A 17,241-nucleotide genomic window follows, 5' to 3' on the forward strand; every position below is an offset into this window, starting at 1 on the left:
GTACTGGACAGGGTACTAGCAGTAAAAGGCAGCCTGGGCGGATGAGTAGTGGGATATAGCTTATTCACAGGATAAAATTAAAACCGTATGGCCAGTTGAGAAGGAAGTGCCTGATCAGTAGCACAATGTCAACGATATAAAGTTAGTTCATAGTAATAATATTTCCGTTACAGATAAGTACAGCATTTAACTATCATTTTGGGAGCACTGCTGGTGAACTACATAAAAACTTGGTTTCTACAGGGAGTCATGTGACTCCCTTGGAATATGCCTTTCTGAGACTGATGTCTGAAATACTCCTCTCTGATACTGCCAAAGGTGAGATTGAGGCAATAATTAAATCAATGAAGACTAAGGACTCTCGTGGATATGATGGGGTGCCTAGCAGAATATTAAAGTACTGTGCTCCACATGTTAGGCCTGTCCTTAGTCAAATTTGTAATTTTTCCTTTAAGAATGGTCAGTTTCCTGAACAACTGAAGTACTGAGTAAAACCTGTATACCTATGTTTTGTCACCTGTTAACCTTCTTTAGCAGTTCTGGATTGTTGTTATTGTTTTTGGTTGAAATTCAACAATTTCGGAACAAACTTTGCTGTTACAAGTTTCATGCCCAAAATATTACTCCCTTTAACAGAAAGTTTCAAGACAGTTTTTTCATTACCTGGTATGTATGCATCCTTGAAATAATGTTGGCCATGTTTCCGTGCAAACTCACTAGGTGGCTGGACAGTGGTTAGCAACACACTGCTTTGGTTCCTGGTGCATTAGTTGTGGTGACAAGGGATGCTGATTATGAGCAACTAGTGAACATTAAGTTCTGTGTTAAGCTCGGAGAAACCCTTTGTGAAACACGGACAATAATTAAGCAAGCATATGCAGGCGAAGCACTTTCAGGAAGTCTTGTTTTCAAATGGCACAAAAGGTCTCGTGAAGGCAAGAAATTCAGTGCAATAAGATCCCAGAGCTGGTCACCCGTCTATAGCACATACTGATACAAATGAGAACCGTGTAAGGGAGTCTCTGCAATAAAACTGTCATGTAACTGTGCATGTGATATCAGAAGAACTTAATTTGAATTGTGATGTGTGTCACAAGATTTTACGCGAAGATTAAGGGAAATGGAAACTTAATTCAAAATTTGTCCCTCACACACTAACAGATGAACAGGAAGAGGAAGTATGAAGAATTTCTACTGAACTATTGCACAGAGCCAGACGTGCAATTATTGCTGGGGACAAAAGTTGTCACTGCCAGCATGACTCTCACGCAATGCATCAAAGTGCTGAATGACACAGTCCTTGATCACCAGCCTTGGAAAGTCAAACAACAACCTTTGAGAACAAAGACAATGTTGGTTTCATTCTTTGATTGTTAAGATTTAGTTCACCAAGAGTATTTCCTTCAGATCACACAGTGAACCAAACTCTTTCCATCAAAGTCATGAAACGTTTGTGTCAAGTAATTCGATGTTACCTCCCTGATTTGGGCATTCTCAGGACTGGTTCTTACTGCTTTATCTGTCACCAAGAATCTGGCCAGACATTCTATTGCCATCCCATATCCACCACATTATTCACTCAACCTCTCACCTTGTGAGTTTTTTTCTTGTTTCCATGAGAGAAAATGTGACTGAATGGAAGGCTTCGTCAGGGTATCGCAGACATCCAATGGGCTGTGACAAATGAGCTTACAAACATCTCAGCTGAAAATTTACCTGCTTGCTTCCAAGACCTCTAGAAACATTGGCAGTTGTGTATAGACAGCCAAAGGGACTACTTCGATACGAGCAATGATAATTACTTGGCAAGTGCAATTTTCTGTTTCTAATGAAAAGGTGTCCTGGAACTTTTCTGACAAAGGGAGGGAAAAATAATTGCTTGGCATGAGCCAAAGGAATTGCCGACATCATTAGCAGCCCCTCTGACATTATCCACCAATTTTCCAGAACCATTTTCTTTTCTTATTCCACATTGTCGTCTGTAATTGATGTGCTAGGGCAGCCGGGACAGTCCTCATCTTCAACGTCTTCTCAACGCTCTTTGAAATGTTTATACCAGTCGTAAATTCTTGTCTTACTCATAGCAGATTCACCAAAAGCCACAATCAACATGTCGAATGCGGTGCTACACTTTATTCCATTCTCTTTTTTGAAAGTAAAAATTTGCCAAGTGCTCTAAACCATGTATAGCCTTTTTGACTGTCAACAATAAACTAAATATTAAAAACAGCTGAAAATGCAACCATACATCATCAGGATCATATGTACCAAAAAGATAAAAAACATTTGAAAATCAGATGTATAAAGTTCATTAAATTTTTAAAAAAAATCCTGTTACTTTTTGATCACATCTTGTATTTCTATTATTTTGTCGTACATGAAATCTACATTAAAAATGATTAAAAACTTCATTTTTTCCATCCGTTATTTATTTCACAATCTTAACACAGTTCTATAAACGTTTTTGGTCTTGCCTTCCTTTGCAAAGACAAAGATTTTGTCGGTTGGATACAAATGGGCAAGCTACAAAAAGTTGTCCATGAGAAAAACACAGATTTTCTAAAGGCAAAGCGGGAACTTGAAATGTTTTATTTATGGTCATTCCAAAAGCAATTTTTTGTGGTGACTTGCAATATTTTTTTTAAAAAAAAGGAAAAGCCATTAGTACAAATGGCATCTGGAGACTCAAAACACTTTCTTCTTTCTCCTTTAACTGTGCCGCTAATTACAATTGTCCTAACAGTGTTTTGGCCTAAATGTGTAATTTGTAAGCATGTACTGTTATATAATTTAGATGCCTCAAGATTCTGCATTATGAAGACCAGAAAAGCAACATTTAATTTGTATTTCAGTGGAGCGAAAGTGTTATAAAGTGCAACGACGTCAGCTGATCTCAAGTGTGTGCCTGTTTGGCTAAGTTCAGCTCACACTGTGACCCCTGCCAAACTGCCGAAACATACGACAACAACGTACCCACACAGCCTCTCAATCGCGGGGTGCATGATGAGGGTCATGGACAGGAATTAGCATCCGTGCACTGTGCTACTGAAGTAGATATACATTATACAATAAATGTAATCATTTTTTAGATGGTTTATGTTACTTTCTAAAGAAGCGTATGTTTTTTTGTCACAGTTGACACTATCTCCAAACCAAAATTTATCAAAATCATTTCAGCAGGTTAGTCGTGAAAATGTAACAGACAAGACTTACCTTAATAGTTAAAATATTAGTATGAATATGAAGCAACTTGCAACTTGCACTGATTCAGTTAGTAGCCAAAGACAGGTTTTTAAACTGAATGTTGGGTGTTAACATAGAGCTTTAACAGTAGAATTACAGGAAGACAGAATGTCGGACCAGTACTTATCCCCTGGCAGTGAAATTCCCATTATTACCAAGAAAATCACTTGAAAGTGAAAAATACCATTCTTAGCTTCCAGGACACTTATATACCTTCCTTGAGGAAGGAAAAAAGGTCTAGTTTTGGAACACTGGAGAGGAATGGCAGGTCACTCAGGCCCATCTGTTAATCAGGCCATCATTCTGTTTCCTTGTAAGTTAACTGTATTCTCAACAAAATCTTCCAGTGCTGCATACTCAACTGAATGTGTTATTCTTAGGTACGACAACATTCTTCTAAAAAGCAACAGAATCATTAGAAAGGATTAACTTTAAAAAAACATTGGTGAAATTAAATTTTAGACAGGATTAAGCAAGTGTTCCACTGCTCACCTTCAATTTCATTATTATACAGATAATCTGCATGCTACAATGAATTTGAACTTAGTGTATCAATACATCATCAATCAACATTGAATGTTTTTGTTGCTGCAGATGTCAATAACTGCTTGTCCTTTGAAAAATAAATTTGGTCCTGTAATTGTTCAGGTAGCAGTATGAGATAAACACCAGCTGCTACATAAAAACTGAGGAAGTAGTACTTGTTTTTCTCAAAGTAGTGGCTTTCTTGGTGATTTTACTTCAATCTGTTTCAACCAAATAGTAACGAGCAGTGATAGTTAATTGTTATTGCAGCATACAAATTTAGTTTCTAATAGTTGCTTCTCACACTTAATTTGTACCTTAACTCTTCCAACATCCTTGAAAGTTCTACTTAATAATGTGATCTGCAGAACATTCTGAGTGAACAAATTAAATGATTAATTAATTAATTAACTAATTAATACAATGCTACAATCATTTCACGATATAAAAACTCTTATGTACAATAAATCTAAAAAAAACTAACCTTGTCTGGCAAAAATTTGCTTATCATGGCCATTACATTTTGGTTGTCTGATTGTTCTCCAAATAATGACATCAATTTGTCTTCATAGACTAAACATGCACAAAGTCTGCACATCTTATAACAACCTCGTCTCTCTAATGATTCACTCATCCTGGCTCGTACTTCAGGCGGGGTGTCACCATAATGTTCATTTGTTGATTGTTCATTTCCACCAATAAAAGACAAATCACTTTTTTCTCGAAGAAAGCTATCTGCAGAACTCTCCTCAGGCAGGTGTGCATGTCTACTCTCTTTATTACTTGAAGTAATGCCATCAACAGCTGTAACAAAACATAATGTATGTTTACCTACACAAATACATTTGTAATGTTTGTTCTGTATGTAGCTGTGCATGTACAAACAACATCAATTCACTTGTACTTGCCACAATGATAGAAATACTAATAAAATATTGTTTTCTCGTTTTATAAGCAGCTTTTTATGAAGATTAAAATAATAATAAATTGGCATCATTATGCAGGTGACTTTATTTGTTTTCCAGATGAAACACTGCTACACAACAACTCCACAACATAGACATAGTCCAGCAAAGATGGATTTCACCATAAAAACAAAAAATGTTAAATTTCTTTCGTCTCGCAATACACACACACACACACAACAGTCAACATTAATTTCCCACATACAGGAAAACACACCACCACCAAAATCACACAAAACCTCATATCATCCTATATCAAATAAACAGGTTTCTAACACATGCTGAATAAAATTCCAGTCAATGAAGGCAACCAAAAAATGACCTCCAGGCAACGAAACAAACAGCTGTTAAAAGTGGATATGAATCAAACGTGATACACAAACTGAACATGCAAGACATGAAAACAATAATTCAAACAGGGGGGAGGGGAGGCAGGGGGGTGTAAGTGCTCCCCCCCCCCTTTCCCGAGAAGCACACACACCTGTACAAGAAACACCCACAACAACAAACCAATTGCACACAATTGTCTGTAACAATGAAGTGGCTCACAGGGTTGGTAACATATTCAAAAACAAGGGCTTCAAATAGCCCATAGAACAGATACCTAAATACAAAAGAAACAGAGAACAACCACCACTAACACAGAAAAACTTAATATGTCTGACAACGATCAACTCATATGTCAAGACTGCAACTCAATTTGTATCAGAGAGACATATATAAATTTCAATATTAGATATACAGAACACAGAAGAGCACTTAAGTGTAACAGCTACCGTTCTACATCAGAGAGCCTTATGAGTATGAAACACAGGCCAACGGACATAAACACTGACTCAGAAATTCTTAATTGCAGGTCACTCAGGACCATCTGTTAATCAGGCCATCATTCTGTTTCCTTGTAAGTTAACTGTATTCTCAACAAAATCTTCCAGTGCTGCATACTCAACTGAATGTGTTATTCTTAGGTACGACAACATTCTTCTAAAAAGCAACAGAGTCACTAGAAAGGATTAACTTTAAGAAAACATTGGTGAAATTAAATTTTAGACAGGATTAAGCAAGTGTTCCACTGCTCACCTTCAATTTCATTATTATACAGATAATCTGCATGCTACAATGAATTTGAACTTAGTGTATCAATACATCATCAATCAACATTGAATGTTTTTGTTGCTGCAGATGTCAATAACTGCTTGTTCTTTGAAAAATAAATTTGGTCCTGTAATTGTACAGGTAGCAGTATGAGATAAACACCAGCTGCTACATAAAGCTGAGGAAGTAGTACTTGTTTTTCTCAAAGTAGTGGCTTTCTTGGTGATTTTACTATAATCTGTTTCAACCAAATAGTAACAGCCCTCCACAGAAACTTATAGCAAAAGAAAATTGCCACATACAAAAACCCGACAGAAACACACACACACACACACACACACACACACACACACACACACCTCAGTATTTTTGCAAAACAGATTTACTGGACACTTTCTTACAACTACCACTATTTAAAGCTTTGCAAAAACATAAGACGGTCAAAAAGTGCTATGGACTGTACATATATTATCCCATGCAATTTGGAATGACATGTGCACCTGCGATTTTCTACTTTATCTGGAACAGATGATCCAAAATATTCCACAGTGGCTAAATCACTTGGACGGTATTGTAATCTGAGATTAAATGCACTATGGTTAAAAAATCAACACATGTTTAAAGCTGGTTATGTGGGATATTTGGACCCACTCAACAAGGAAGTGGGGGGGGGGGGGGGGGGGGAGCATGCTATAACATAGTTCCCAGCAGTGAAAAACCAAATACCCAATGCAGTGGTATAACTCTACCCACTGTTCCATTCACCATGTGAGCACATGTGAAAGAGCTGATAAAATAATGGCAAACAGCTAACATGATAGCAAAACCAACACCTAAGTAACTCAGAATTGTTGTCGAAGCACTGTAATCAAATGACTGAAGTTCGACACAAACAGCTGTAATTTCCTTCACGACGACAATATACTACATCCAGAGGCATATACTATGCATCTGGGGATTAAAAGCAACACAAAACCATGTTGAGGCCATTGACAAATCACCTGCAGTCTACAACCTTAAGCAGTTACTAGCATTACAGTACTAAGCAAAGTGAACTACAGCAGAAAATTAAAACAGATACACGAAGAAAATAATTAAATGTGAGTTGGCAAAAGACTGCAAACGGGCCTTAATTTTCTTCAAAGTTAAACTTTTCTCAGCATAATTTTTAGTTATATACACGTTGTTATCAGGAGAAAGAAAACTGGCTTTCTACGGGTCAGAGCGTGGAATGTCAGATCCCTTAATCGGGCAGGTAGGTTAGAATATTTAAAAAGGGAAATGGATAGGTTAAAGTTAGATTAGTGGGAATTAGTGAAGTTCGGTGGCAGGAGGAACAAGACTTTTGGTCAGGTGAATACAGGGTTATAAATGCAAACCCAAATAGGGGTAATGCAGGAGATGCAGGAGTTGGTTTAATAATGAATAAAAAATAGGAATGCGAGTAAGCTACTACAAACAGCACAGTGAACACACTATTGTGGCCAAGATAGATACCAAGCCACGCCTACCACAGTAGTACAAGTTTATGTACCAACTAGCTCCGTAGATGACAAAGAGATTGATGAAATGTATGATGAGATAAAACAAATTATTCAGATAGTGAAGGGAGATGAAAATTTAATAGTCTTGGGTGACTGGAATTCGATAGTACGAAAGGAAGAGAAGAAAACTTAGTAGGTGAATATGGAATGGGGGTAAAGAATGAACGAGGAAGCCGCCTGGTAGAATTTTGCACAGAGCATAACTTAATCATGGCTAACACTTGGTTCAAGAATCATGAAAGAAGGTTGTATACATGGAAGAAGCCTGGAGATACTGGAAGGTTTCAGATAGATTATATAATGGTAAGACAGAGATTTAGGAACCAGGTTTTAAATTTTAAGACATTTCCAGGGGCAGATGTGGACTCTTACCACAATCTATTGGTTGTGAACTGTAGATTAAAACTGAAGAAACTGCAAAATGGTGGGAATTTAAAGAGATGGGACCTGGATAAACTGACAGAACCAGAGGTTTGGGGAATTTCAGGGGGAGCATTAGGGAACGAGTGACAAGAATGGGGGAAAGAAATACAGAAGAAGAAGAATGGGTAGCTTTGAGAGATGAAATAGTGAAGGCAGCAGAGGATCAAGTAGGTAAAAAGACGAGGGCTAATAGAAATCCTTGGGTAACAGAAGAAATATTGAATTTAACTGACGAAAGAAGAAAATATAAAAATGCAGTAGAAGCAGGCAAAAAGGAATACAAACGTTTCAAAAACGAGATCGACAGGAAGTGCAAAATGGCTAAACAGGGATGGCTAGAGGACACATGTAAGGATGCAGAGGCGTATATCACTAGGGGTAAGATAGATACTGCCTACAGGAAAATTAAAGACACCTTTGGTGAAAAGAGAACCACTTGCATGAATATCAACAGCTCAGATGGAAACCCAGTTCTAAGCAAAGAAGGGAAAGCAGAAAGGTGGAAAGAGTATATAGAGGGTCTATACAAGCACAATGTTCTTGAGGACAATATTATGGAAATGGAAGAGGATGTAAATGAAGCTGAAATGGGTGATATGATAAAGCGTGAAGAGTTTGACAGAGCACTGAAAGACCTAAGTCGAAACAAGACCCCGGGAGTAGACAACATTCCATTAGAACTACTGATAGCCTTTTTCTACCATGTTGTTGTTGTGGTCTTCGGTCCTGAGACTGGTTTGATGCAGCTCTCCATGCTACTCTATCCTGTGCAAGCTTCTTCATCTCCCAGTACCTACTGCAACCTACATCCTTCTGAATCTGCTTAGTGTATTCATCTCTTGGTCTCCCTCTACGATTTTTACCCTCCACGCTGCCCTCCAATGCTAAATTTGTGATCCCTTGATGCCTCAGAACATGTCCTACCAACCGATCCCTTCTTCTAGTCAAGTTGTGCCACAAACTTCTCTTCTAGCCAATCCTATTCAATACCTCCTCATTAGTTACGTGATCTACCCACCTTATCTTCAGCATTCTTCTGTAGCACCACATTTCGAAAGCTTCTATTCTCTTCTTGTCCAAACTAGTTATCGTCCATGTCTCACTTCCATACATGGCTACACTCCATACAAATACTTTCAGAAACGACTTCCTGACACCTAAATCTATACTCGATGTTAACAAATTTCTCTTCTTGAGAAACGCTTTCCTTGCCATTGCCAGTCTACATTTTATATCCTCTCTACTTCGACCATCATCGGTTATTTTACTCCCTAAATAGCAAAACTCCTTTACTACTTTAAGTGTCTCATTTCCTAATCTAATTCCCTCAGCATCACCCGATTTAATTTGACTACATTCCATTAACCTCGTTTTGCTTTTGTTGATGTTCATCTTATATCCTCCTTTCAAGACACTGTCCATTCCGTTCAACTGCTCTTCCAAGTCCTTTGCTGTCTCTGACAGAATTACAATGTCATCGGCGAACCTCAAAGTTTTTACTTCTTCTCCATGAATTTTAATACCTACTCCGAATTTTTCTTTTGTTTCCTTTACTGCTTGCTCAATATATAGATTGAATAACATCGGGGAGAGGCTACAACCCTGTCTCACTCCCTTCCCAACCACTGCTTCCCTTTCATGCCCCTCGACTCTTATAACTGCCATCTGGTTTCTGTACAAATTGTAAATAGCCTTTCGCTCCCTGTATTTTACCCCTGCCACCTTCAGAATTTGAAAGAGAGTATTCCAGTTAACATTGTCAAAAGCTTTCTCTAAGTCTACAAATGCTAGAAACGTAGGTTTGCCTTTTCTTAATCTTTCTTCCAAGATAAGTCGTAAGGTCAGTATTGCCTCACGTGTTCCAACATTTCTACGGTATCCAAACTGATCTTCCCCTAGGTCGGCTTCTACCAGTTTTTCCATTCATCTGTAAAGAATTCGCGTTAGTATTTTGCAGCTGTGACTTATTAAACTGATAGTTCGGTAATTTTCACATCTGTCAACACCTGCTTTCTTTGGGATTGGAATTATTATATTCTTCTTGAAGTCTGAGGGTATTTCGCCTGTCTCATACATCGTGCTCACCAGATGGTAGAGTTTTGTCATGACTGGCTCTCCCGAGGCTATCAGTAGTTCTAATGGAATGTTGTCTACTCCCGGGGCCTTGTTTCGACTCAGGTCTTTCAGTGCTCTGTCAAACTCTTCACGCAGTATCTTATCTCCCATTTCGTCTTCATCTACATCCTCTTCCATTTCCATAATATTGTCCTCAAGTACATCGCCCTTGTATAAACCCTCTATATACTCCTTCCACCTTTCTGCCTTCCCTTCTTTGCTTAGAACTGGGTTGCCATCTGAGCTCTTGATATTCATACAAGTGGTTCTCTTCTCTCCAAAGGTCTCTTTAATTTTCCTGTAGGCAGTATCTATCTTACCCCTAGTGAGACAAGCCTCTACCATATGGTAAGCAATATGTATGAGACAGGCGAAATACTCAGACTTCAAGAAGAATATAATAATTCCAATACCAAAGAAAGCAGGTATTGACAGATGTGAAAATTACCAAACTATAAGTTTAATAAGCCACGGCTGCAAAATACTAACACGAATTCTTTACAGACAAATGGAAAATCTGGTAGAAGCTGACCTCACGGAAGTATCTTAGAAAAAGCTTTTGTAGACTTAGAGAAAGCTTTTGACAGTGTTGACTGGAATACTCTCTTTCAAATTCTGAAGGTACCAGGGGTAAAATACAGGGAGCAAAAGGCTATTTACTATTTGTACAGAAATTAGATGGCAGTTATAAGAATCGAGGGGCATGAAAGGGAAGCAGTGGCTGGGAAGGGAGTAAGACAGGTTTGTAGCTTATCCCCAATGTTATTCAATCTGTATATTAAGCAAGCAGTAAAGGAAAGAAAAGAAAAATTTGGAGTAGGAATTAAAATCCATGGAGAAGAAATAAAAACTTTGAGATTCGCCAATGACATTGTAATTCTATCAGAGACGGCAAAGGACTTGGAAGAGCAGCTGAACGGAATGGACAGTGTCTAGAAAGGAGGATATAAGATGAACATCAACAAAAGCAAAAGGAGGATAATGGAATGTAGTCAAATTAAATCGGGTGATGCTGAGGGGATTAGATTAGGAAATGAGACGGTTAAAGTAATAAATGAGTTTTGCTATTTGGTGAGCAAAATAACTGATGATGGTCGAAGTAGAGAGGATGTAAAATGTAGATTGGCAATGGCAAGGAAAGCGTTTCTGAAGAAGAGGAATTTGTTAACATATAGATTTAAGCGTTAAGAAGTCGTTTCTAAAAGTATTTGTATGGAGTGTAGCCATGTATGGAAGTGAAACGTGGACAATAAATAGTATAGACAAGAAGGTAATAGAAGCTTTCGAAATGTGGTGCTACAGAAGAATGCTGAACTAACTAATGAGGAGGTATTGAATAGAATTGGGGAGAAGAGAAATTTGTGGCACAACTTGACTAGAAGAAGGGATCAGTTGGTAGGACATGTTCTGAGGCATCAATGGATCACCAATATAGTATTGGGGGGCAGCGTGGAGGGTAAGAATCATAGAGGGAGACAAAGAGATGAATACACTAAACAGATTCAGAAGGATGTAGGTTACAGTAGGTACTGGGAGATGAAGAAGCTTGCACAGGATAGAGTAGCATGGAGAGCTGCATCAAACCAGTCTCTGGACTGAAGACCACAACAACAACAACAACAACAACAGAAAAAGGAAACAAACTGATATCAGCTACAGATACTTCGCAAAATGAAAACAGTTCAGTTATACCATAAAATAATGCAGATCAAATCCATAAACTCATTCTATTTGCCTAAAATCACACCTCATTCAAATTTGTCATAGACTGTGAAAAAGTTCTTGAAATGATTTAATAACAGATCATAAACAACTAACTGCACTATCTGGTGCAAGAGTACCACTGCCTGAAAGAAAACATCAAAGATTTCAGCCTTCAACATTATCTTTATATACGATTTCACTACCAAACCACCAGTCAGCATACTAATCAAGATGCACTTTGCGGATCACCTACGGTTCCTCAGCAAGATTCAGGTAAGACTCAAACTTTGTTTCCAGATGGGATGTGATTTACGAAAACATCAGCAAATTGCTTATCACAACACAGACGACTGCATAGGAACAGCCAACAAAGTAATAAAGTAAGTACATAAGGTGTGGCCAGAATGCCTTCCAATGCATTCTTAGTCAGCACCTGAAACATACTTTTCATTGTGTCACAGGCTATAATACAATTTATGTTATTGTTGACTACTGGAACGAAAATCCATTGCATGATGATTCCATTGGGACTATAAAATTGGCAATGGGTATGCTGCTTGGATACCATTAGGGAAATAATTTCTCACTAGAGGATTGATTTTTTGGCCACAACCTCATTTCTCTAAGCAAGTAATGTCCCGTCAAAAATTCTCACTCTTCGTTGTTCCAAAAGTAACTAGACAGAGTTTACTAGATTTTACTGGTCTGTTCTTGGGTGATATGAGGCTGTTAGTGGTGGATGCACTGTCAAATTTTCCGTACATGGTATGTAGGTCCGCCACAGACTCGCCACTACAAAAGTCTTTACCGGGCACATTGATGTTGTTAGGTAAAATTTCAGAAGGCAGCTTCCATAACGCACTGTGTGATAAATCAATGTTCTCCTTTTGGTACATACAAATTAAGGGAAAAAAATTGCAGCTGTGGTTGGGGTTTGGGAAAAAGCATATAGTTACAAGTTAATAAGTAAGGACAGTAAATGAAATTGTATATTACTGTATAAATGATAGATTGTCATCAATAAAAATGTTCATACTCTTGCAGCAAGTATTTATATGATGCAAATAACATACTACTTTTAATGTGATTATATATGATGCATTATCTCTTGGATTTAAACATACATTGCTGCAAAACAATGTTAAGTTTTCCAGTAATGTTTAGAAGACTATGTTTAAAGGTTAAGCCAATGGGTACTGCATCATACATAGAGGCCTGTCCAGGATTACAGACTGTTTTGGCTGGAGTATAAATAGTTCTTCTATTACAGGGAAATGACATGAAAGAAATTTCAATTTCATGAAAATTATGTACACAAAATGCCATGAAGAAACATGGAATCTGAATGCTGAAGGAACATTGATTTGGAAGCCGCAAAAGAACTTCATGCATACAAAGATTATGAGGGGAGGCATGGGAGGGGAGGAGGGAGGGGAGCGAGAGGGGCAGACTGAAGACCTTCGAACGAGACCACAGAGGAAATGTCAAGCTAAATATTCTAGATTTATTAAAATTATAATATTTTGGGGTGAAGTACTTTACAATCACACGAAGATGACTAAAAATAATGAAGCAGAAAGTAAAGCAGTGGGTGTGGAGATTGTAGATGCAAGCCAAGATGCTTTTGAAAATTCAGATGCTATATCTCTGGACAAAAAACCAAATCAACGTGAAATTTTAGGCCTGATATTAGGGAAATTGGGAGTTTTAGAATCTGCAATAAGACGTGAAATAAAAAGTAATGCTAAACACTTAGCTCAAAATTGAAAGAAATAGAATCTAGACTGGGAGGAACTGAATCCCCCATAAAGGTTAGTAATGAACAGATTAGCAATAAACTCACAAAAACAAAACTTTTTTTGGACAGTACAGCAGAATTAAATCACTTCTGAAGTTAGACTTGTTGTTAATGAAGATCTGTTAATTGAAACAGACACAAACATTTCTGTGTGTGACAACTCAATTCTGCCGCCAGCAGCCGCCACTTTGAATTCCTGCCAAGTGGTGCATCTGTCGGCCACAATGACTGAGAGGGTGCCCTAGGATCGGTCATGCCTGTGCTGCTCGCAGAGTGTAGGTAGAACCTTCTGGAATGGGGCGACAAAACTTCTTGCTGGGACAGAGGCGGCTGATGAAGAGTGGTTGCAGTCTTTGCTTTGAGGATCCGATGGACTGGTCGGAGCTCATATGTGGTCAACGGGGGTTCCATGCCATTGTTGGATCGAGAGAGCATGAAGAACTTTATGAAGAGGATCGCTGGAACTGCTGCATATCGCCATTCACTGAATTGTGAACTCTCAACAACTTTAAACAGCCACATAGAAAAAGGTGATGTTGGTCAAGATGGCGGTTTGAAACTGTTAGCCTGTGTGGATTTGTGTGGCTGTTACAGCTGGTAAAAGTGCTTTTACTGCTCACAAGATTGAGTGACTTGGTTGTCGTGAAGTACGTTACTGGTGTGCATCGTGGTTATTGACTCCATGTGGTTTTCGATGTGTGTGCTTGTCTTGACAAGAACAATATTTATTACACTTTGTTGAATACTATGTACCCTGTTATTTATTTGATTGTTGTTGAAAAAGGTCTCATTCACATATTGGAATGAGGGCTGTATGTGGGTAACATTAAAGTGTGAGCTATCAATTCAAAGTAGTAACTGATGTGTCTATTGTGTAATGTGGTCATTTTAATATGATTTATTCTGGTATACAGGACGGTGAACTCTGTGCGTAAATGTAAATCTTTCTTGTTAGTTGCTGGTGAGATCTGTGTGATTTCTGTCTGCCATGTTAATTAATCGGGTTCGTTCCTTAGGTAAAGGTTATCTGTGGACATTTTAAAATTGTTTATTCTAGTTGCAGGAAGGTGAACCCAGTACATCATTTAAAAGTTGTTTTGGTTTATTTCAAGTACACTTATGTCATGCTGATTTCATGTTGTCAGTGAGATTTGTGAGATTTCTGTCTGCTATGTTAGTTGACTGAATTTGTTTTTACTGAATATTATCTGTGGGCCCTTTTAAAATTGTGTATACTAAATGCAGGAAGGTGAACCCAGTATATATTTTGAAAGTTGTTTTGGTTGATTCCAAGTACATTTGTAAAGTTGGTTCATTAGCTGCTGCCTTAATATTAGTTGTTTCTTAACGGTAAATGGGGAATGAAAGTTTAAATTCAAATTTTCCTTCCTTGCTCATTGGTCTAAAAAGTTGTATTAAAAAATTGTGTGTATCGATTTTCTTGTAAGGCTAACTGCGGGTTCACCTCTTGGGTTTACTTTAAATATTTGTGCATAATAAAAGCATGAAACTTTGTTCACTGGACTGTAAACCCCAGCACCACCACTCCATTTCTATGTCATACTGTGGTAGAGGAAACTTGCTTGGCTAACTTTGCCATCTATGAACCTACCAGTGGCAGAAGGGAGTAATACGCCAGAACATATTTTCGTGTTGCAGGAAAGTTCCTGTAGAATATAAATATTTTAGGATTAAAGGAGGTCACTCACTGAAAAGTGGGAGCACTGAATTGTCTATAGGCACAACACAAGATGAGCTAGAGTCAAAAGACGAACACACACACACACACACACACACACACACACACACACAACTATGCCCCTACATGGAGCCTGTTAAACTGACAGTACCAATGCTCTTTTGTGGCGGGTGGACTGGTTGCAATGTTGTGTCAGGTGGGGTGGGTGGAAGGAGAGAGAGATGCAGGAGACAGGGAGAGAGACTGGGGGTGGGAGGCTAATGGCTCACAGGGAGGCAGCTGGTATGCAGGCTAGGAATTCAGGAGGGAGGGATGGTAGGTACATGAGCTGGCAAGATTGTAGTGGCTGGTGGGAAGCGGCACACGCTGAAGGTGACCAAAGGATGTGAATTGGGAGGGAGTCAGGAGTGAGAAAGGAATAACTGTTGGGTGGAGGGTGTAGAGGCAGTGGGTTACCTGAGATTGAGTCTAGGATGATTATGGGGACAGAGTATCTGTTGTACGGACAACTCCCATCTGCATAGTTCAGAGAAGCTGGTGGTAAATGAAAAGACCCAGATGGCTCAGGCTGTGAAGCATGCACTGAAATTGAACATGTGGTGCTTATCTGCACTTTGTGCCACCAGGTGGTCAACTTCGTTCGTGACAACAGTTTGGCAATGGCCATTCATTCCAGTGGACTACTAGTTGGTAGTCACACCAACATAAAAGGTTGTGCAGTGCTTGCAGCAGAGATGGTATATGACATAGATGCTTTCACAGGTGGCTCAGCCTCTGATTTGGTAGGGTAAGCCAGTGACAGGACTGGAGCATCAGGTACTATGTGTGTGGATTGGGCAGCTCTTGGATATTTGTCTGGGTTGGAGTTGGGAGTGGGAATGGCAGTGGCACAAGAATGGACTAGTATGTTGTGTACATTGGGTGGGACAGAACACGACTCCAGGAGGGGTGCAAAGGATCTCTGATAGGATGTCCCTCATTTCAGGGCAGGATGAGAAAGCGGTGGCAAAGGAAATGGTTCAGTGCAAGGTGATATTGAGTGATGAGGAGGACACTCCTTTGTAGCTGATTCTTAGGGGTTGTGGGAGGAGTGAGGATGTTTGAGGGTATGGCAAGGGAAATCTTGTTTGTGGACTACATTTGGGGGGGGGGGGGAGGGGGGAGGTACTGCCTGTCTGTGAAGGCCTTCGTGACGCCCTGCACATACTGTGCAAGGAAGTTCTCATCACTGCAGATACATTGTGCACAGGTGGCTAGACTATAGGGGAGGGATTTTTTGTGTGGAAAGGATAGCTGCTATCGAAATGCAGTTATAGTTTATTGTCAGTAGATTTAATGAGGACAGAGGTGAGCACGGAGCCATCTACAACTACATCCATACTCCGCAAGCCACCTGACGGTGTGTGGCGGAGGGTACCCTGAGTACCTCTATTGGTTCTCCCTTCTATTCCAGTCTCGTATTGTTCATGGAAAGAAGGATTGTCAGTATGCTTCTGTGTGGGCTCTAATCTCTCTGATTTTATCCTCATGGTCTCTTCGCGAGATATACGTAGGAGGGAGAAATATACTGCTTGACTCTTCGGTGAAGGTATGTTCTCGAAACTTTAACAAAAGCCTGTACCGAGCTACTGAGTGTCTCTCCTGCAGAGTCTTCCACTGGAGTTTATCTATCATCTCCGTAACGCACTCGCGATTACTAAATGATCCTGTAACGAAGCGCGCTGCTCTCCGTTGGATCTTCTCTATCATCAGAGAGATGGATGTCATTGTCCAGGAAGTTGGCACATTGCATTTAGAATGACCAGGTGAAGCAAATGGGAATCAAGGTGTTGCGATTGTGAAGGAATGAGGATAGGCCCCGAGTCCAGATCATGTTGTCAATGCACCAGATGTTGGGGGTTTTGAAAGTATGGGAAGGCCCATAAACAGGTTGGCATAGGAGTGTGCCATGCGGGAGCCCACAGCTGTGCTGCAGAGTTGTTTGTAAGTCTTCCCTATAAAGGATAAGTAGTTGTGTGTCAAAGTATAGTTAGTAAGGTATATAAGGAATGAGGTGGTGGGTGTGGAGTTTGAAGGGTGCTGGGAAAGGCAGGGTTCAATAGCGGCAAGGTCCTGGGCATGAGGGATGTT

The 17,241-nt window shown here is 39.3% G+C and overlaps 1 protein-coding gene across 1 annotated transcript in view; it reads right to left on the bottom strand.

Moving 5' to 3' along the window:
* LOC126260031 (zinc finger protein 567-like) overlaps nucleotides 1-17,241 on the bottom strand; it is a 165,793-nt gene that overhangs the window by 88,078 nt on the left and 60,474 nt on the right. Inside the window, exon 3 of the mRNA XM_049957203.1 lies at nucleotides 4,253-4,572. Within this exon, the coding sequence (XP_049813160.1) occupies nucleotides 4,253-4,572 (320 nt within the window). The remainder of the gene's footprint in view (nucleotides 1-4,252; nucleotides 4,573-17,241) is intronic.

The sequence above is a fragment of the Schistocerca nitens genome, chromosome 5 (assembly GCF_023898315.1).
Source record: "Schistocerca nitens isolate TAMUIC-IGC-003100 chromosome 5, iqSchNite1.1, whole genome shotgun sequence".
Classification (NCBI taxonomy): domain Eukaryota; kingdom Metazoa; phylum Arthropoda; class Insecta; order Orthoptera; family Acrididae; genus Schistocerca; species Schistocerca nitens.